The sequence below is a fragment of the Vidua macroura genome, chromosome 28, assembly GCF_024509145.1.
Source record: "Vidua macroura isolate BioBank_ID:100142 chromosome 28, ASM2450914v1, whole genome shotgun sequence".
NCBI classification, from domain to species: domain Eukaryota; kingdom Metazoa; phylum Chordata; class Aves; order Passeriformes; family Viduidae; genus Vidua; species Vidua macroura.
The window spans coordinates 273,971-296,317 of NC_071598.1; the positions used below are offsets into that span (position 1 = coordinate 273,971).

General features: G+C 37.7%; 1 protein-coding gene across 1 annotated transcript in view; it reads left to right on the forward strand.

The window, feature by feature from the left end:
- The window catches only part of KAT6A (lysine acetyltransferase 6A), a 36,758-nt gene that overhangs the window by 3,880 nt on the left and 10,531 nt on the right, over positions 1–22,347 (forward strand). Inside the window, exons 4-15 of the mRNA XM_054000547.1 lie at positions 9,728–9,836; positions 10,403–10,518; positions 10,771–10,852; positions 11,617–11,752; positions 13,545–13,858; positions 15,037–15,155; positions 16,698–16,813; positions 17,655–17,796; positions 18,241–18,402; positions 19,328–19,421; positions 20,701–20,932; positions 22,039–22,249. Coding sequence (XP_053856522.1) covers positions 9,728–9,836; positions 10,403–10,518; positions 10,771–10,852; positions 11,617–11,752; positions 13,545–13,858; positions 15,037–15,155; positions 16,698–16,813; positions 17,655–17,796; positions 18,241–18,402; positions 19,328–19,421; positions 20,701–20,932; positions 22,039–22,249 — 1,833 coding nt within the window. The remainder of the gene's footprint in view (positions 1–9,727; positions 9,837–10,402; positions 10,519–10,770; positions 10,853–11,616; positions 11,753–13,544; positions 13,859–15,036; positions 15,156–16,697; positions 16,814–17,654; positions 17,797–18,240; positions 18,403–19,327; positions 19,422–20,700; positions 20,933–22,038; positions 22,250–22,347) is intronic.

The following is a 22,347-nucleotide window of genomic DNA, read 5'->3' on the forward strand; positions in this document are numbered from 1 at the left end:
CATTTTTCGGCAGAATGGGCCTTTTTTGGTTGTTACAAATATCCTGTTCAGGGATGAGTTCTTTGGGTGTGTCCCACTCATGGTTTTTAAAGTCAGCTTCACTCTCTGGTGAGAGATGCTTTAATGATCTATTAGGATTTGAAGATTTGAAACTACTGTACAAGTCTTCTTCATAAAGAAAATAAAATCTGCACAGCTGCTTTATCACCAGTAAATTTTCTCTGAAGTTCTAATTTAACTGTGGGAGCTTTACTGTGGACACAGTACTTAACTTGTCAGTGTGTTGTGCTGTGGGCTGGTGTAATGTAGGAAGTATTACTATGCTGAAAATTCCAGTGTTCTGTCTACAAATGTTTCCTGTGTAAGTCTCCAACTTTATCTATAATGAAATCAGTATAGCTGTACAATGTTATGAAAACTGGATATAAACAAACCTGGCACATGAGGTGGCGGGATTGAGAGTGTTGGTAACAGTGGATAATAGGGCTGTGTGTATTATTAACACGGTATGTTTCACAGCCTCCTCAGTCTTCTTGTAATGTGCCGAAACTCAGGAGCAGCTTGATATTCTTTGAGATGAATTGTTCCCTGCGCTTTTCTTAAAATGTTATAAATCAGAGTGGTGAACGGTAGTATGAGCTACTATAAATACTGAATTTAGTCTGGGATTTGTTTTTTGTCCCCCTGGAAAAATATAAATTTTGCAAGGTATTCTTTCAATAAATTCTTCTGAGTTTTTGTGTCTGTGTGTGTCAGTGTTTAACCCTAGATTTCTGATCTTCATGTACCATCTCTGTGCTAGGAAACAGGCGGAGTTTCATACTAGTCTGAAGTAGTATTGAAGATACAATGTTAAAACATGTAGGTTCTGCCAGCATTAATTGACTCCCACGTCAGTGGTGGCTCAAAGTTCCCATTCTCCAGGATTTTTAAGACAGTTTGATTTTTGGTTTTGTTTGTTCTTGGTTGGTTGTTTTTTCCATGCAGACAGTGCAATGACCTTCAATCCACTGCTTTCTGTTAAATCTCAACTAGTTTATGCAGGTGCAGATGACATACTCTGCTATAGTGATTTTCTTGACTTAGTAGGCTCTTGAGAGTATAAGGGATTTTTCTCTCTCTCTTTTTTTTTTTTTTTTAATGGAATGTACTTGGTACAGATTCTTTGGAAGTATTGGGACAATGTTTCCCTTGATTCTTAGAAGAGCCTTGGCAGTAACATGAACAAAAAAAGTTCAATCTCCCGCCTGCCAGTTGATGGCCTGACAGTCCCCGAGCAGCAGCCCCCCAGACAGCTTCTCCCCAGTTTATGTACTGAGCGTGACACCATATGGTCCAGCATAGCTCTTTGGACAGGCTGGGTCAGCTGTCCCAGCTGTGTCCCATCCCAGCATCCTGTGCCTGCCAGCCTCCTCACTGCTGGTGGGGTGAGAAGCTAAAAAGTCCTTGACTTTGGTGTAAGCCCTACTTGGCAACAACTGAAACATCAGTGAGTTATCCAAAGTATTCTCATCCTACAAAACACAGCACCACACCAGCTACTAGGAGAAGAATTAGCAGGATCTCAGCCAAAACCAGGACAGCTGTTCAATAGTTAATATAGTATTACTACAATGCAATAATTACTTTGAGAGACTACTACAACACAGTAATATTTAATACTGTTGAAGAGCAAGGAGCTCTTTCTTGGTACACCATTGTGAGGAACTTAAGCTGTAGTAAGTTGCAGGTCTTAAGGCTGGATGCCTTAATGATAGCTTGCTCTGCTTTTGTTTTGTTGACACTTGTTACAGAAAGAATCTTTATAAAATTGTTATTATTTTTAAAAAACAATAAAATATCAGCTAACTGAAGGAGAAGTGGAAGCAATTGCTCTATGTGTTGGAAGTTTCCAGAGCATCTGAAATTTGATCTCAGGACATCAGAAGGACTGTTTCTTCCTCAATTAGAAGGAAAATACAGGTGGTATTATTTGATATCCATTTGCACTGTCCTTGAAACTCTTTTATGTCAGTTAAAACTGTCTGTGGCTGCAGCAGTAAATATCTTTAAGTAAATATCTTAGTATTATCCTGCAGTACAGGTGAGAGTATAAAGCCAACATTCAGGAAGTGCTTCCTGAAAAAAGAGAGGAACTTCTGTGGCTGAAAAGTAGGAGTAATGTTTATAGCAGATTCCCTGTGCTGCTGTTTTGCATGTTCCTTATGGCATGTCTGTTTCCTAGTTTTGTGTTGTTATTTATATCTGTTGGTACTTATCAATCAGTTTAACTGATTGGGCTATTATACGTGCAGCATCCTTCAGGCCTTTCTTCTTACCAACAGTAATTCTAGATCCCAGTGTGCACTCATAAAGTCACATGAAGCCAAACTTCTTGTATCTTTTTAGAAAGTTCATATGCTTTCAGGGCATCATAGTTGTTTTGAAGGCCCTTAAGCATACAATAATTATTGCTATATTGTGCCTGTTTAAAGTTAGTAATTGTAAATTGCATGTCTTAAATGCAACAACTATCCGAGTACTGGTAAAGAGGTTATTTTTGGATTGATTTGTATGAGGTGGAGTACATAAATGATCTGCAACTAGAACACTGTAATTACATCTTGAGAGCTCACCGATCTCTCCACGGCACTGTTCAAGCTTAGACTCTCAGCTGGAGGAGGATTAGGATTCACTCCTTTCCAGCTGGTTCTGGGGAAGAGAAGTCTGTAGTTCTGTCTAAAAAAACCATGTGGTTGATAACAGATGGCCTCCATCTGTACACTGTAACTCTGGAAACCTAAGTGTTAAAAAATTACTTTGAACTTTATTCACTCAATTAGTGAACAGGTGAGTAGCTCATAGTAATTGAGCAAATCTAAGCAGGTCCTAAATGCTATTGCTCAAGACACCTGTGAATGGATGTTATGAACTGATGTGTTGAGTGTGGAATGGGGTTGAGTGGTACCAAGAGTGGTGTTGGCAGTGTCTGGAGTCATGATAACTTAGAGGCACTGTGGGAAGACATCAGATGTTACAATGAGTACCTGTGTCAATGGGTACTACTGTGGAGGAAGTCTTTTTAACAGTGTTCTGGGATACAATTTCAGCAGAAGCTGAGTGTACTGGATTAAAAAGTGGGAGATTAGTCCAATACCTTGCCCGGATCCCTGTTGTCAGTCCTTTCTGTCCAGCAGATTATTGACAGATATGGAACGACATTTTTTCTGAAGATGGTTTAGGTTAATAAAGGAATTATATTAACTACAGAGCTTTAAAGGCTAGTCAGACAGGGAGGAGAGTGGATGATGGAGAATACTGATAAAGAAACAACAGCTTAATTCCAGTGTTAGCTTTGTTATGTAGGAAGGGAAGAAGCAGCAGAGAGAATGAGGACAGGTAATTCTGTCCCTGTTTTTCTCCTAGTTTCTCAGCAATTTTAATTTCAGTCATAGTGATGGTGAAAAAACAGTTAAAAAACAATAGTTATTAAATTAAGTACTGCCATTTTAGTTAAAAAATAGGTTCCATGTTCTTAAGTCCAAACATGCAGTTGACAAAATCTGGTGAACAAACACTATGTGTGACAGACTGCTGAGTCCTTGAGCCTTTGTGAATTAGATGGATTCAAGGATTTCAAACTACATTTATCCTAGTGAGTTGTGATTAAGTCATGTTCGCCTCTAGTCCACCTATTTAGGTTTTCTCTGTATTTGGTGTATAAATCTTAATTTTTCTTTCCTCACCAATATTTTTCTGACTGAACACCTTTCCTCGGAGCAGCTACTAATACTGCTTCTGGCATTGGACGAGAGGTTGTAATGTTGCTTGTTTAAATGTTCAAGAATCTGGTAGTCGTCTACCCATTGTTACTGCTATTATGGTAAGTCGACTTGTAGTGAGATGCGAAAGAAAGGAGAGAGAAGGGTGTCCAAGCAGAATAACCCTTGAGTAGAAAACAGAATTCCATTTGTAATATATTTGCTTGTTTTGAGGTACTTTTGAAGGTCACTTAACCAGTCTGTGAACCTATGCACGGACAATGACTTTTGGTTTGAAAATACAGAATCTTCTAATCATGCTTCTGTGAAGACCTATGAATTACTAAAGCTTTTAATTACTAATACCTCTATTAGTTCACTGGATTTCCGAAAATTGAAAAATTTCCGTTGGATACAGCCTTTAGATGAGTGCGTGTATAGGTTTGACTTAATTTAGAATTCATGAACAGTATACAGCCTTTCAGTATTAGGTTTTGACTCAGTTCTGGATATTTAGTAATGCATGTTTTGATTGTAGTGCTGGATCTCTGAACTTATCTGGACTCATAGTGAATTCCTTGAAAGTGTGCATGGAAGGAGAGAAAGTAATTCTGCTGCTGAGCATTGCAATGACTGAAGTTAGAAGCTGCTAATCATTAAGCTGCATGCAAAATCTTTAGTGCAATCTCAGGAACAAGCAGATGCACTTGCTTAGTGCTGTCACCAATGGTATTTTTCCCTTCAAAATGTACAACCATAAGATATTCTGACTGACTTCACCTGACTTTGCAAATTCAGGACACCTTTGTATGGATGGTCTCTCGGCAACAGACCTGTTTGGAAAAGGTTTTATCTGCATGTGTTTGGGGTTTTGCCACACTTACTATATAAAGCTGCTCATGTGAGAATGGTCTGTCTGTGCAGATGGTGCAGGGAGAGAAAATAGCATGTAATGACTATGGGTCAAGAACATGGGACTTTGTTATATCTTACTGTCAAGAGTGTTATATTGAACAGTGAATTTTGACAGTGAAGACTTACATATAGAATGTTTCTCTTGTTCTCTCCATTTTGTGCTCAAGGTGGTAAAGTTTCAAAAACTTTACAGGACTTTGTCTCACAGTTGAACTTGTGTGGGTGTCCTAGGTAAACTACAAGTAGCAGCCTTGAATCAGGTAGAGATCTTTAATGTGCATGAAATGCTCATTGACAGTTCCTTTTGTATCTTCACTGGTATCATGTTTATGGGGGGCTCTACATTCTGTTAAATACTTTTTTTCATTTTCTAACGTAAGTATTTTCCATTCTTTTAGGGATGCTGCTAATCTTGAAGTAAAGCAGTGTATAGTATTTTAAGATAGAATAGTTACCTCTAGGCACAGACATTACTTTGGTTTTAAGAAAAATCTCATCCCCAAAGTAACTTGTTATTTCTAGAAATCAAAGTCAATGTTGGCGTTCCTTATTTTTTGTGACCATCTAAGTATTGTGAAATGCAAGGTTTTATGCAGTGAGAGGAATTAGGATTTCCGCTTACTCTTGATTTGAGTGCTGTGTTTTTCTTTTGCAGCCATGGAAGTCTGTGACTTCTTAGAAGTATCTTTTGATCTAAAATAGAGTAATATCATTATCTGTCACTCCCAAGACAGCATCCTATATTTTCTTGAAAATTATGAAGCTGGGACAAAGTGTAGGTGAGAGCTCAGAGGATATAACCTTGGGTAAAGAAGACTTCAGTAACTTGAACTATTAGGTTCCTGAATCAGTGTCAAGTGAAGCGAGTTTCTTTATACTGCAGAGAAGGAAATCTGAGCCTCTCTCTTCCCTCACTGCCCTGAGTTTGCAGTCAGGAAGTCTTGGCATGTGATTGTGATCGTGACTAACAAATCTTGAATAGTTTTAATCCTTTGATTAGAGAACTTGTTAGTTCTGGGAAGGTTATTTAACAATTGACTGTCTAAGCATTTCCATTGACATTCTGTGAAGTTTTTACCATGTGCATATCTGATAGTAAGATAATTTCTTTAGTTTGATTGTCAGCCCCAGATACTATTCACATTATTTTTTTGCATTGGTTTCCAGATATCAATAATCACTGCAGAAAATTCAGTCAGTATATACACCTCACTAATGTCCAAACTATTGGCCTTTGCACTTGACTCTACTCTTGTAGCAGCATTTCAGATTTTTTCTCCGTTGTATTAGTCCTCCCTCAAACAGCAGCACTTATTTTAAATGTTCTTTAATTTTTCTATTTAAATGACACTAGGTATTTTTCTTAAAAAGAGTTATGTATTTCATGCTTATTCCTTTCTTCTGTATGCTATTTTGTCTTTTCTCCCTTACATTTGTTTTAATGTAGTCTCATGTTGTAGGCCATCATTCTGCCATATAAATATGCTTCCTCCTTTCAAGTGAGATTTAACAAGTGATTTGGAGACAATATCCATTTACACAGACAAACATACATGTTTGTGTTATGGTATTAGCTTTTCTTGGGTGTATTAAAATATTTTTTGCATTGTTTTCTTGAGTAAAAACAGTATTTTAAGGGATTTCTTTTTGTACTCCCAGTTGCTTTATTTTTTTCCTTCACTATATTGTCTGGAAGGAACATTAAGAGTTTTGATTTGGTAACTTCTATAGAAGAAGAGTTAGTTACCAACTGTTGCTGCTAAAAGTTGATATTATTTAATAGTGTTTCCTAAATTCTGCAGTTTTCTCTATATACAGCAAAAAAGCCCACATGATTTGCAAAATTACTTTGACAATATGAAATTCATTGATTCTGTTTTTATTGAGGCGTGGGACTGAAGCAGTTTTCTTTTCCAGCCACTGATCCAAAAGGCATGGAATCCAGGCTTTGTGATGCCGAGCTCACTGAAACATGTTTCCTCATGTTTTAAATAATTTTTTTCCCTGTGGTGTAGGTTGTACTTTCCCTCTGTCTTTTCTGGTTCATCTGCTCTTGCCAGGAGCTACAGCTTTTGAGGGAGACCTTTGCAACAGAATGGGCTATTTGAAGTGAGGAGTAATGATTTGTCACTTGCTTAAAAACAGACACACAAAAAAGCATTATCTAGTGTGAATTCTCAGAAGCCATCTACCATTGCTTTTAGGGGGCTCACATTCAGGGGATCTTAAAGAGCAAAGCAAAAAAAAAAAAAAAAAACATTGGTGTGAGTGTGTTTCTTTTATGGTGATTTAAATTCTATACCCACTCAATTCCAACCACAATGGCTACCAGATGATGGGCCATAGTCCTGATATCTAGTGAGCCTCAGATGGCATTAAAACCTCTATAAAGTAAAGTGCTTTAACATTCATGGCAAGTGACCATTGTGACATTGTGGCTGCAGACTTGACTGTGAGTTTTGAAGCGTTTCCTAACCTCACCTTTCCTAAATTAAGAAGACTACAAAGCGGATGGGTTCGCCAAAAATGAGATTGTAAAATTACTACACACACGCTTTTTCTGGAAGCACTTCTCCGTAGTTGCCTTTAGGAGAGCATACAGTCTGAGAATCTTTAAGGCACATTTGGTTTCTAGAAACCCTTTGTATAGTAACAACATGTGCAGAGAGGCTGGCAGGCTGCAAGACACTGTCAGTCCAATTTGTTCTGGCTCCCTCCCTCACTGAATCTGGTGACATCACACAGATAGATGTGCTTGCAAGCAAAACAGCAGAAGGAGTTGAATGTCTGCCAAAAATTTGCAGTATGAAACTGAGCTGCCTGCTCCCAGTCTTGTTTTCACTAATCTTTCATTGTGTGCTTGCATTTTTCGCTTGCCAGGATGTTCTTTGCTGAACAAACACAGCAGCAGAGAAATCTCTCCATACTTAGCATAACAGTCTCACACTGAAGCTTTGGAAGAGTAGCCTGATCTCCACGTTCAAAATTGTTCCAATTTAATTAATTACTCTAAAACATTCTGAATTCTAGTAGAGCCTTCCCCCAAACTGTAGATGTTTTGTTTTTTTTTTTTTAATGTGGTAAAGTGTTTGCTTGCAGCTTGCCAGGGTGGTAAATACAGGAAACATTGAAACTGTGAAGGTCAGTCTTTGATCTTGTTCTTCCAAATCTAGACAGCGTTACGTGTGGGCATCCAAATTTGAAGAACTGTGGGGATGAACAGAGTATGCACAAATACCGGCTAAACCAGAAAAGAACTACTATATTAGGCTATTGACTGTCTATAAAATTCTCTTTGATGAAATAAATTGCTCATGCACTTCCTGGAGAGGATACATGAAATAATTTTATTTCTCCCCTGAAAAATTGCATGAGTGTTAGAGCTTTCCTTTTAAAAGGTAGAAGGTAAAAGTAATTCCTGAAATCTTGATTCCAAAGAAATTGAAGCACTGATTGACCCTTCATACACAAGTTTTTTTCCCCCCAGTAAACCTCATACTGACTGGAAGCAGCTAGCTGTCTGGCACCTAGAGTCCAGTCATGAACAGAAAGAGAACATTTTGTGTACAGTAGATCCCCTCCCTCTGTTGAAAGAGGATGGGGAATCCCTGCCTAGCTGATTTCAGCTAATGTTGCTGTGGTGACTGTGGCTGGAAAGATACTGCCTGTGGGCAGTGAAGATGCTAGCTTGCCCCTCCCACTTGGACATTAATGATTTGTATGCTTGGCATAACTATCTACAGTTGTCTTGTTTCTCTGTTTCTCAAAAGGACTAAAAACTGCAATCCTTCAATTAACGAATCCTGTGAATATATTCCAAACTGAAGTAGTTTGACAGGCAGGTGATTTCATATTAGTTTATACTTCAGCATCATTTGGGATTTACTCAAAGGCTAATATAAATACTGGTATTCTAAATGAAGAATGTCAGGCTTTCATTCCTGTTGTGTGGCTTAATTTTGAAACAAAATTAATTTTGAAGCAAATTTATAAGGTGTTCAGATTGTTTCCTTCTAGTGGGTGCTTTAAGGACCACACCTCATACTGGAAGTGTACTGTGTGTGCTATGTCTGTACACTGAGTGAAAGGCAGAGCTTTCAAATTTTCAGTTTCTGTATTACGGTAGTATAAACAAACCTGATTCCTGCAAGAAACTATTCTAGATACAGCTTTGGCTTTGGCTTAGGCAGAGTGAAGGTGCTTGAAGTTCTTCTGGCATATGCTTTCATGCCATAATTAACAGTATGTACATATGTACCCGTAGAATAGATTTTGAGAAGGCATGTTCAAAATCACCAACTGTAACTTGATATAGCTATGCAAAGAATGTTTCTCAAAACTTGCCTTAATCTAACATTATTCCCATCTCCAGTGTTTAAAATGTGATTTTAGCATATTTTTATTGTATTCTTAAATTAAATTTTGTGTACATTTTTGCTCTGGAAACTATAAATCACAGGATTTAAATGCAGAATTGGATTAGAAAGAATTTGCTAGATAATGATATCCAGCACTTAATGTTAAATTAGGCTATACTTTTCACTCTTGTATTAGTTGATTGAGTACCACTTTAAAACAAACAATTATTGCACTTGCTACATCTTTGATGAGGCTGTAGAATGTCAGTTCTTAAATTTAAAAATGTCCTGCTTATTCCAGTCCAAATGTATTGTTGGCTAGTTCATATCTATTTCTTACTTTGCTAGTGCTGTGCCTCATCTTAAATACATCTTTTTTGGTACACAATGTCTAACTTCCCCCATAAATTTTTCAGAGAGAGCACACCTTTTTATCTGCATGTGATTGCTATATAGCATGCTCACACAACTTTCTGCAGGAAGATTTTATTTTAGTTTTTCATAACAGTGTTAACAGTTGCACAGTTTTTGTACTTTGGAGTACTAACTTCTATTCAGTTAGTACTGTATTGAATGTAAGAGCCAGATAAAATCTTTGAGACATGATGTGTATTACATCACGTTTATGTGATATATAAATGTCTGTGTCATTTTGTATATTACAGTTTGCTCCCTTGAGATAACCAGTGCTCTTACTGTCTGTTTTCCTTACAGCCGGTTGCTGAACCAATTCCGATTTGCAGTTTCTGCCTTGGTACAAAAGAGCAAAATCGGGAGAAGAAACCTGAAGAGCTCATCTCTTGTGCTGACTGTGGCAACAGTGGTAGGTGACCATTTACAGGGCTGCTGGTTTTATCCCCTTCCCTTGAGACAGAAAAGCTGGTACACTACCTGGTGCTGCCCCGTGAAGACAGGGAGTATGCATCTCGTAAGAATCTTGCCATTTAAGACAGAGAAGTCTAGTGTAGTCACTCCTGCTGGCCCAGACATGTGAGGAATATGCTTCTGTGGCATACAATACAGTTCAGCTGAATCTTAGGCTTCCAGAGGGGAGGCAGCTAAGTTAACCTAGCACAAATAATTCATTTGGCTCCTGGAAGTTTTGTTTTTTTTTTTAATGTGGCAATGAAGACCAGTTTCACCGTGTTTCTCAGTTCAGTTAGGAAGAATTTGGGTTATTTTTGTATGTAGGCCTGCTATTTCCTACCCAGGGCATTAGTTTGTGTTATAAGTAAGTAAGAATAGAAGCACCTAAATATAGGACTATCTGGATAACCAAAATTCTGCATGGGAATACTTAATTGATAAAGTAGTTTTTACATGAGCTATCTATGGCCATTAACAGAAATATAATTATTTTACCAGTAACATTTTCTCTTTTTTCTTTAGGTCATCCGTCCTGTTTGAAATTCTCTCCAGAGCTGACAGTTCGAGTGAAAGCCTTGCGATGGCAGTGTATTGAATGCAAAACATGCAGTTCCTGTAGAGATCAAGGAAAAAATGCTGTAAGTATAGTGAAGTATGGATTGATTGAAGTGGATACTAGTTCTGTGGCTGTTACGTTAAACTGCAAAATAAAATTATATTCAAGGCAAATATCTGCAGCTTTTATTTTAGTCTGGTACTCTTTCTGAGACCTGTGAAATACCTTGAATTGTCCATAGTTGAGAACTATGTGCCTGTTTTTTGAAATGGTGACAGATCAATGGAGGGCTTGATGCTGATGCACATATAAAGAGAGTTTATGTCTTTAACAGGATAACATGCTATTTTGTGACTCCTGTGACCGTGGCTTTCACATGGAATGCTGTGATCCTCCTCTTACCAGGATGCCAAAAGGTGAGGACCTTGTGGTGAAAAGGATAATTTAAGATGGTGTTGGAAGAGATCAGTGGGCAGGCAGTGCTTCCACTTATTTGGTCCTCTTTTAGCTACATTTAGCTCATTTTTGTATGGAATTACCTTTCAGGTATTAGAAACCAAGGGGTCAGAACTTCACATCCAGTTTTTTTCACTATCTCCTGTTTCCTGTAACTTGCTCTCTGTGAAGGGTTTTGAAAAAAAAATTCCTGAGGGTTGAAGAAATAGAAGTGATCCCTACAGATGAAGATGATCAAGCTTTCATTTGCTTGAATAGCCTTGTACAAAAGAAAGAGATGGCTCATATATTTTCGAAATGATATCATATCCATTTGGGCAGTAGAATATTCTGGACAAATGAACTTCTCTTTCCAATCAGAAAGCAGATTATCTATGGAAGATTCTTCCTTGGCAGTTAGAAGAAAACTTGCGTATATAAGATAGTTGGAAGAAGTATAGTTGTAAGCAGATAATGGGATAATTAACCATTAAATTATGGTTTTCTGATGATGTACTGCCAATTAAGGAGACTTCCTTTGTGCTTGGAACTCTTTGGGGGCTGGGGAATATTAACAGGGCTTGAGTTTAGATTGTTGAAGCATACGCACAATTCTTCTTACACATATATGTGATAATCAGTGCCTTTGGTACTGTTCCTACCCTTAATCTCAGAAGACCTGTGGACTGTATTCCTCCCTTTTAGATGTCTTTTGCATTCGGTGATGGGGACTTGTGTCTTATAGGTATGTGGATATGTCAAATATGTCGACCACGGAAGAAAGGAAGAAAACTTTTACAGAAGAAGGCAGCACAGATAAAAAGACGCTATGCTAACCCAATAGGACGTCCTAAAAACAGGTTAAAGAATCAAAACACAACGTAAGTCTCTACGAGGAAGAGTAAGATGTGAAATTCTGTAGGACAAGGGGGTATTTCTCGAGTCTCTAGTCTACTTTGTGAGAAGTTTCCTTTTACAATTAAGAGCTGTTCATTACAGATTTTCTGAAAAGGGCTGTGAAACACTACGTAACCTTAGTGTTTCTTTTGGCCAAGATTTTTTACTCTTTGTAGTAATTTACTATTTATTTTTGAACTATTCTTATAGTCAGAGACAAATTTTGCTGTTCATGTAATCTCTTTTGCTGGATGGCTCCTTCTTTCAGCATAGTTGCCTTGCTTTGCATTTCCCAAGAACCCTTTCTGTTGTTTAAATAAATTAAATAATCACAATAAAGCATATGAGATTGTTTGACATATATTTAATCTGAAACTGCTGCCAGAAAATATTTGGCCCCTTTCTGCTTCCATTCCACATGTTTCTGCATTTGTGGAGAACTCTGTTGTGCTGACACCGGTTGTGTTCCTGCAGCCTTGTCATGGTTGTTGTGGGACAGGTAGCTAGTTGTCAGGGAATTGGATTTGAGTAGGCAAGAATTCTTTGGATAACTGTTCAACCAAAGCAATTTCCTTGAATTAAGATTGCTGTGCAGTGCTGGTTGTGATGCAGCACACTGGACTCTTCAGGGTGCAGAACAGTGAATGAGCATGTCACAAGAACGTCTGTTACGGACATCAGATCAGCTAGAAAAAACAGTTGAACCACCAGTTGATTCTAACCGATAGCACCAGAGGATGTTCTGGAAAACAACCTTACAAAATTTAACGCTTCTAAAAACATAGAGGGAGTGTCTCTATTAAACGTGGTTTTTTTTTTTTCCCAGTCGCTACAATAACTTTGCTTAGAAAAACTCTCAGTATAATTCAGAGGAGCAAAAGGAAAACTAGCTGTCTGCTTCTACTGTTTTGTCTCTTTTAACTATTTTTTCATGATTGACTCAATTTTTTTGCCTTTGTTCCATCATTTCATGTGCAAAATATATCAGAATTGTGCAAAGATATGTAGTTTGTCTTCTTGGGAAAAAGCTGCCTTTTTCTGTCCTCTGTGCTTGAAAAGACTGTAGCTAAAAATAGTCAGTCTAGGACACTCCTTCTGAGAAGTGTTGAATATTCAGTTATCTCATAGAATCATAGAATCATTAAGTTGGAAAAGACCTCTAAGATCATTGAGTCCAACAATTAACCCAGCATCCCTGTCTTCAACACTACCCATATCCCCAAGCCACATCCACACACCTTTTAAATACTTCCATCTCAATAGAGTTTTAAAGTTTATAGTCTTAAAGATGGCAGCTGATTGGAGAGCAATGCTGTTTTCAGCTAAGGTGACCATCAGCTGTATAGGTTCTTGGCTAATAGGCGCATCCTTCGTGTATTAACTTTCTGTGGAATTTTAACAACAATTTCCTATCAGTACAAAAACTATGGCAAATGACAAGTATAAATGTTTCATGATTGCATAAATTGAAGCCTTCTATGCAATGTATTTGTCTGGTTACTGATTTTAAAATCTAATGTTGTGTTAAATTTGGTGCAAATTTATTGTTCATACTCAAATTAGTTTGACAGAGTGTTCAGTTTAGAGAAAAATAGTACGGTACCTTCTATCGAGATGTTTAAATCCTGGCTCCTCTAGGGTACACAGACTCTTGATGACTCCTGTATTATTAAATTCTTCAGCTCACGTTCTGTGTGGTTGGTAAATAGGTTAGAGAATATGGTAGGCCACCTTACCACATCTTTTGACCATATCTTTCCCCTTCTCATCCTTTAGATCAAAAGGTCCTTTCAGCAAAGTTCGCACTGGTCCTGGTCGGGGTCGGAAGCGTAAGATGGCTCTGTCCAACCAGTCAGCATCATCAGAAGGAGGATACCTGGAACAGACAGATGTCTTGGACTTCTGCAGAGATGGCAGCAACACCTTGAAGTTTAACAAGAAAACCAAAGGGCTTATAGATGGCCTTACTAAATTCTTCACTCCCTCCCCTGATGGACGAAAAGCTCGAGGAGAAGTGGTAGACTATTCTCAGCAGTATAGGATCAGGAAAAAGGGTACCAGGAAATCTAGCACTTCAGAATGGCCCACAGGTAAAGATTTTTCACCCTGCCAATGTAAGTATCCTGCATACCAAGCAAATGTTCAAAGGCTAGGATGTTGAACTGACTGGAATTGTTAGAGGCTGGAAACTCTGAGCTGAAAGTTAACACTGGAATGCACTTACCTTTGGTGCATTGAGGTAGAATACGAGCTGGAAAAAAGAAGTGATCCTAGAGACCTTAGCCTCTTTATATATGATGGCAAGGTGTTATGACGGGTTAAATGCTTACAGTGAGGTAGAATGTGCATTGGTAAGGAGGCATTTGCAGACAGCCTAGGAAATGGGCTAAATAATGTCACATTTGAAAGAAATAACATAGGCAGTGGTTCATAAAAACTAAGAGCAGCAAGGTAGAAGTATGAAATGGAAAATAGATAACTAAAACCAGTCTGACAGACCTGGGAGTTTCCAATCTATGGAAGCATGTAAATGTTCCTTAATTTTCTCACGACAGAGGAGCCTGTTTGTGCAGCTTGACATCTTCTTGCTGAAAACTGTCCCTTCCCTTTGGAATGCAGTTCTGCTTTCCTTGATTTTTTTTGCTTTTCTAGCTTAAGATATTATCTATGCCTGGACCTTTGTTTAATTTCTGTATTTGGATATTTACAGTTTTGTTGGATGGTCCTGAATTGTTCCTAAGCAGGCAGTGGGAAATATTCCCACTATGTTTACAGCTTTAGAATGGTTACCTGCATTAACCTGGCTGATGCTGGAAGAACAGCAATGTGACTTAATGCTTTGGGAGTGAGGTGAAGTGTCTAGAGGGTTTTGTTGGGTGTTTTGTTTAGGCTTCTTTGTTTGTTTTTGTTGAAGGAGTATTTCTAAGGTGACGAACGTAGGTGTCCTGTTTTTGGTTTTAGGGTGTTTAAATAGTTGTGATCGTTGTTTGTGAAAAACAGGCTTAGTGGTAAGCCATTTATGCCTTCATGGTACTGTGAATATCTAGGTGGCAACATTTGGACCTGCTTAAATGTAGGACAGTACTACTTACATGGTCCCAAATCTAGAACTTGTTCTTCCTTTGTGGTCCCAAATCTGAATAGAAAATCCATTCAAAAAAAACTTGGCACAGTGTATGAATACAGCCAGATGTTGTTTGTCACTGCACTAAAAGCACATACCTTTTTTGTAAATGTATGTAAAGCCAATTTTATCTCTCATTTACAGACAATCAGGATGGCTGGGATGGAAAACAAGAAACTGAGGAGCGTTTTTTTGGAAGCCAGGATGTCTTAAATGAAAAAGACATGGAGTTGTTTCGAGATATTCAGGAACAAGCACTGCAGGTAAAGTTAATTTTTTAGTGTCTGGCAGTAAGTACCAAATCTGTAAAAGAAATTTAAACAAATCTAAAACCACCACCCCAGCAACAAAATAACAGCAAGAAATACAGACTTCAGATGAGTCAGTCACAGAAGCTAATGTGCTTGATTTCTGCTGCTTGAGAGTAATGGAGAACTGACCTCAAGAGAGCTGGAGGATAATAGAAAAGTGAGCATAAGCGTGTAAGAGGTTAAGGTGGCTAAAAAACCTTGGGGGCTGTGGCTTTAGTCCTCCGAGAACTGTTAAATAGCTGGTAAAACATGTGGACTATAAAAACAAAAAAATATAGGATGGTTTGCTAGCAGCATGGGTCACATAGAGTCTCTGAGTACTTGAAGCATTCTTTTTCTAGATACTTTAACTCCTTATGGAACAGGATAGAGCATTGCTGTTTGTGTCTGTGTACACACTGATAGATGTTTACCAACAGAAGTTGCTGTTCCTTTTCATCTAGGGCTCCACAAAATACAGATATCTAGGATTAGATCCTGAGGTGACTCTTGCCAATACCAGTCCCACTTTGGAAGCTTAGCAAGCTGTTAATGTGGAATGTTACCTTTCAAACACTAACCCATTGTCCTGGGTATAGCTGTCTCATTCTGCTAGCATATATTTGCATATAGGTAATTCACTGGTACTCTTCACATTAGTTGCTGACCTCCTGCATGAAGTCTTCTCATTTGTTAGTAACTTCAGTCCAGGTGGTTCATATTATAATGCAAGGCTAGTGGGAATACTTGGATTTCTGTCATTCTGTGAGTGACAGTCTTTTGCGATAAAATCTTCACGAGTTGATAAAGCATTTGTTTTATTTGAAAGAAGAGCATTTAGTATCCTTATTTTTAGTTGCTATAAAATATACAGTTACTATCAGAGGGATGGGGAAATGAAGGTTGTAAGTAAATAAGTAGTTCAAAATACTCTATTTTCTGTTTTTTTCTTCTAACAAATGTGAAGTTTTTCTCTAATTTTTCAACACTTGTGATGATAAGCAGGTTGTCGCATCCTGAATGTTGGTTTGGTAGCTGCTACATTCACAGTAGTCCACAGTAGTCCATCTAGTCTCAGAACTGGGAAGACACTAAAGTGTGATGTCAAATACTTTCATATTCTAGCCTTTAACCTCATGAGCAGTTTATGTTTCTGTTCTTCACTATTGAAATAACAAGTAAGAAAATTACAAGAAGACTCAAAAAAGATTGTATTAAACTTTGCTTTCTACTAATTTGTATTTAAAACTATGACATGCAACACTGTGAATGGTAGGGGAGATACATGGTATGATAATGCTTATTAATTCTTTCTTTTTGTGAATCACATGGTTGCTTGAAGTGTGACTGGTACTGGTTTTTAGTGTCAGAGAGCAACATCTGCATCTTCCTAATTCCCAGTGAGTTCGAGCAGGATGTACTGTCTAGATAAAAATGTTTTAATTTATTTAATCTTAAAAGTCCTTCGCTTGGAAATTCATGAAAAAAACAAGGGTTTTTTTCCCCCTTGCATAGAAAGTAGGGGTGACTGGGCCTCCTGATCCACAAGTCCGCTGCCCTTCTGTTATAGAATTTGGCAAATACGAAATCCAGACCTGGTACTCCTCCCCATATCCACAAGAATACTCAAGGTAAGACACTTTGTTCTTCTTCAGTGTTTATGGGAAAGCTGTACTCCAGCAGGCATAGAAATCTGGTGGTTCCTACATTTTGGTGTCTGAAATATTTTTCTGCTGTGCTGCACATATAGTTGCTTTGCTGTTCTCTTGCTTAAGAACTTTGCAAATTGTCTATCAGTCTAGCAAATTGCAATCTCTTTGAACTTTATTCAGAAAGAGGAATGACTTCTAAGGGCTATAGCTAGAGGAAGAAAATTAAGTGAAACTCTTTATTCTGCCATTTAATAAGAACATGTGGTCTTTCATGAGGAATTATTCTAGCTACACAGACATTCTGCTGTAGCTATAGTATATAAATGGAGTTAAATCACAAGAATTTTGGGATACTTGCATTCCAGTTGTTCGTGTCAGTGTAGTATGTAAAACAGTTTTAAAGTAAATGGGTAGGTGGTGATGTGACCCATCACTCAAGGGTATGAACATACAGCTGGGATGTTGTCTGTGACAATGAGGAGAAGGGAATAGGAACTATTTATTTCATCCCTCCTAGCATCATTAGTGCAAAACTGGGAAGGGTTACTGTTTAATTCATAGGATTTTAATATATTTCTTCTAGCATAACTTAATAATGTAAATGTAATTATGCAGGGCATTAAGGGCATTTTTTTAATATGCATTTGTTACAGAATAAGTGTCATGACTTTAACTACGGTAGTGTGGTTTTGCCCTCATTAGCACACACACAAAGTGAGTGTATATTGGGTTTGTTTTCATCAAGCTCTCTGTTGGCAGGAGCGAGCAAGTTTATACAAAAGTCTCTGTCTTCAGTCTCTGTTCTTTCTTTATCTTACAGGCTGCCGAAGTTGTACCTTTGTGAATTCTGTCTAAAATACATGAAAAGCAGAACTATTCTCCAACAGCATATGAAAAAATGTGGGTGGTTTCATCCTCCAGCCAATGAAATTTACAGAAAAAATAATATATCAGTCTTTGAGGTAAGTTAGAAAATGAAGCTGCTAGCTCTTATCTATAAATAAGGGTCCTCAACACCTAATCATGTGATGAATTTTTCATAGTCCTAAACAGCTTCATTCTCAAAACATTGAGTTTCCAGGAGTGAAGAGCAACAAGCAAGCAGCCAGTAGGAACTGACCTTGTGTATAGATTATTCATCTGTAAAACACAAGACTCACTTTGTAAAAATATGGGGTTTTTATTTTACAAAAATTAATTTAAAGTTGTCTCTTAAGCTATCTAATGTAACAGTGACTTGGTCACAGCCTCTGTTCTGCGGAAGTTTTAAGTCCTTTGCGATGCTACCTGTAACAGAGAAGTCTTCTCTCATGTTAAGACATTTCAAATGTACAGGGATACTCAAGTGAAGCCTGTCCTTGCATAACAGTAAATGGAGTGACAGAATTTTTCTTCTTGTCTCGAAGGTTGATGGCAATGTCAGCACTATCTACTGCCAGAATTTGTGCTTGTTGGCTAAACTCTTCTTGGATCACAAGACTCTCTATTATGATGTGGAGCCATTTCTTTTCTATGTGCTGACACAGAATGATGTTAAGGGCTGTCACCTTGTTGGCTACTTTTCCAAGGTAAATATTTGGGTATGAATTGTTTGGTATGATGAGCAGTGTTGCTTTGGATTCTTTAAACTGTTGTAATTTAGGCTCTTGCATTTTATATAATAAATGATGTAATACAGGCATAGACATCTGTTGCAACCAGGTTGTATTTATATTGCATTAGGAGACCACCAATTAGTAAACCCAAGTTTTCTGTAATATTGAATAGCATATACTTGCTAAGGAGCTTGTACTGCAGCTTAGTGGTTAAAAAAAACTTTTCAAATTACTTCCTGCTCTTGGTGGAGATTGGGTACTACTGTTTGTGAGAAAGAACTGCTTGGTAATTCTGTTTATCTCACCTTTTGTTCTGTATATACATTGTTTTCCAAACAAGTTTGGCAACTTTGCAATGATTTGAATCCTTTTATTTTTTTTTTTTTTTTTTTTTTTGAGGGAACAGGGCCAAGATTTCAGATAGAACTTTTAATAAGGCTTTTATCCTTAATTATTTAAATTATTTTTAAGCAGTTTTATTTGAAGCTTTTTCTTTAGTATTCAGAATAGCAGATATGAGGCTGGATTTTGGTATGTTATGCTTGTAACATTTAAAAAATCACTGGAATATTGCAGTCTTTTGCAATGAGCTTAGCTGCCTTCAGATTTATTCTTAGAATTTACCTTCTCTGCAGCCCATGTTCTTTACTGTATACTATCAAAGTAAAAGGTTATGTCAAGTTTTCATTCTTTCTGCTTTTTTTTATCTGAAATGATGGTAGAGCTTTAATATTGTCTCTTCAAAGTCTTCCCTTGCCTTTATCGTTCCTGAGAAACTTGGACTGTGGCTTCCTATCTCACTTTTTGGTATAGAACTACTTAGGCATTCTTACAGAGGAACTTAACACTATTTCTTACTGATCTGTTTTTTCAATATGATGCTTTTTTTTTCCAACAGGAAAAACACTGCCAACAGAAGTACAATGTTTCCTGTATAATGATTCTTCCACAATACCAGCGTAAGGGCTATGGCAGGTTCCTAATTGACTTCAGTAAGGAACTTTTTCTTTACTTTTTCAGTCTGTCTTTTCATATTTTAAAGGACTTAACAGTAGAAGCAGATATTTTTCAAAATAGAACACATCTCAGGACAAAAGCTTCTAAAGCTCACAAAATCATCTGAACTTCACCATTTATTCCTTTTGTTGGAACTTCGGCTCTAAAGACAAATTGATCATTTTCCCCTTAATTCCAATGTTTTACGTGTAAGCAGCTTAAGGTAGAAACTAAAGGCATGTGGCAGTATAGTGATTTTTATAGCAGAAGCTTGTCTTGTGCATGTAGTTCCTTATACAGAAAGCCAGCTGTAAGACTGCATGGTCTGTGGAAATCTTCAGCAGTTTGATTAGGTAAATGAGTGTCTTAAGCAAAACTGTCTTACATTTTAATTTAATTTTGAGAGCAATAAAACCAGACATACTTAAGCTCTGAATACTGTAATAATAATTACTCTGAATAATGTAATTCTGAGATTCGTATGTGTATCTCTGTAACGTCATGGGAAACTTCCCCTGTAACTATACATTGTTTATTATGCCTAGGGCAATTGAATACAGCCCTCCCTGTGGACATACAAATTTTGGAGTTAATGTTCAGAGGAAAACTCTACTGGCAGACTTATATCAGAATGATGTCTTTTGTAGATAAGTTTTTGTTCTCCTGACAATACTGGTGAAGCAAAAGAACTCAAGGATGTATCTTGAGAAATCAACAAAAGCAGTTTATGGTAGAACAGCAGTGAGAAGGCATCATCTTCTTTAATCCATCACCTTTTATATCACTGGGTAGAATATAACCTCTCAGCCTTTATTGAACCTGTGCAATGTATCACAGTCTTAAATTAATGAAATGTCTGCAAATAGAGCTTGGTACTCTCCAGTATGGTCCTGAAGTTTGACAGTAGAGAATCTTCAAGAAAATTATTAGTCATATTAGTTTTAAGAGTGTGTTTTTCCTCTCTCATTTCCAAAATTGCTATTGCAATTGTGCTTCAGGCTTGGTGTAATTTCTAGGTAGGCACCTGCTGCCATCTCGTGGCTTTACCTATAGTCAGTATCTGATGGCAGCAGAGTTTAAAAATATCTTACTCAATCATTGAGTAACAGGAATTTAAACAAGAAACAAAAAATTGGCCCGACAACTCAAAGTATCCTTCAGAGTTGTTGTCTGCATCTTGCAGGCAGCACTAAGCTATTATATGAGGCCTTTGTAGAAGTCGGGGTGGAAACAGAAACTAATATTTTAAAATTTTTTTTCTTGTGTCTCTTTTAGGCTATTTGCTTTCAAAGCGTGAGGGTCAAGCAGGATCACCAGAGAAGCCCCTGTCGGACCTGGGGCGCCTGTCATATATGGCTTATTGGAAAAGTGTAATATTGGAGTGCCTTTATCATCAACGTGACAAGCAATTAAGCATCAAGAAATTGAGTAAACTGACTGGAATCTGCCCTCAAGATATCACTTCCACTCTGCACCACCTACGAATGCTTGACTTCCGTAGTGATCAGTGAGTACAGGAGTCCCATTGTAATCCCAAATACCTTCAGATGTATTTCATTGAAATTTAATGGTGTTTGAAGACAAGTCACATCTAATAAACTTGATTTTACTAAAGACTTCAGTGTCCAAATACTGAGACTATGGTACTCAATGTGCAATGCAAGAATCATTCAGTGCCAAAGCTGGTTCACGTGTCTAGCTGAGCTGTGTGGCACTGCAGATGTGGAATTTTGAGTAATTTGCTGCTGTGAGAGAGAGCAAATTGGTTTCTTGGTCAAGTTTTCTTGGTATCCCTCAGCCAAATCAGTCTAATACACTCGCAAATAGAGCAAAGAACAGCAACTTCCCTTCTCTAGAGGCAGATCTGCTCCTTATTTTCAGTTAGTGAGCAGACAGTTGGTTCCCTCCTTTTCCCTATGTCTGAAAAATGTCATAAACTGTGTGGATTGACATGGAATGCTTGAAGAGTGGGACAGATCACTGGGGGAGAGATGAAGTGTGTTGGTACAGAATAGAGATAGCCTGCTTGCTCAGCTGACAAGTCAGGTGAAGTACTGAGAATTAGTCTTGTTTCAGACCATAGCAGTTTGGTGAGTGGGGTTGTATTCTGCTGTGTTTGTGTTAAAGTTGAAACTTATTTGGAAAACCTGAGAATAGTTTTATGTTCTCATCTCACAGTATATCTTTAACCCGTGATATTTCTCTCAGGCCCTTAAACAAAATGCACTATGGTAGTGGGACTGCAGCTTTTCTTGAGCAGTCCTTTTATTTCTCTTCAGTAGCCTTCACCTTATATTGCCCATTCCCCAAAGGGTATACCTCTTGTCCATAATAAAAATTATACTCTGCAGCTGAATGTTACCCATGGAAGGATAATGGCTTCACCATTAATGAAAAGTGGAAAGAATTTTAACATTCCCTCAGTTGTGAGATACTGTCTCCGATAGTTAGATGCTACTGCAAACTGTGCTATTTTAATGAGTTTCTGTTCTCTCTGAAGTTACTTGTGGCAGCAATGATTGAGAGTAATATATTTTCTGTAATATATCTGTTTCACATGGCAACATGTACAGTATGTCACCTGTTATTGATTAGAGTATTATTGCTGTTCAGATTTGTGATCATTCGTCGTGAGAAGCTTATCCAGGAACACATGGCAAAGCTTAGAACTAACGTCCGACCTATTGATGTGGATGCAGAATGTCTGCGTTGGACACCTGTTATAGTTTCCAACTCAGTTGTCTCTGAAGATGAAGAGGAGGAAACAGAGGATGGGGAAAATGAAGAGCAACAAAAGCAGAAAGAAAAGGATCCAGAGACCAGTGTAAGAGTGAATCTCTTATTTCTGTGTCACATGTAGTTTATACTTAATGCTTTTGGAGGCAGTGCTAACAAAATTTCAAATGTAAAGCTTATGCATTT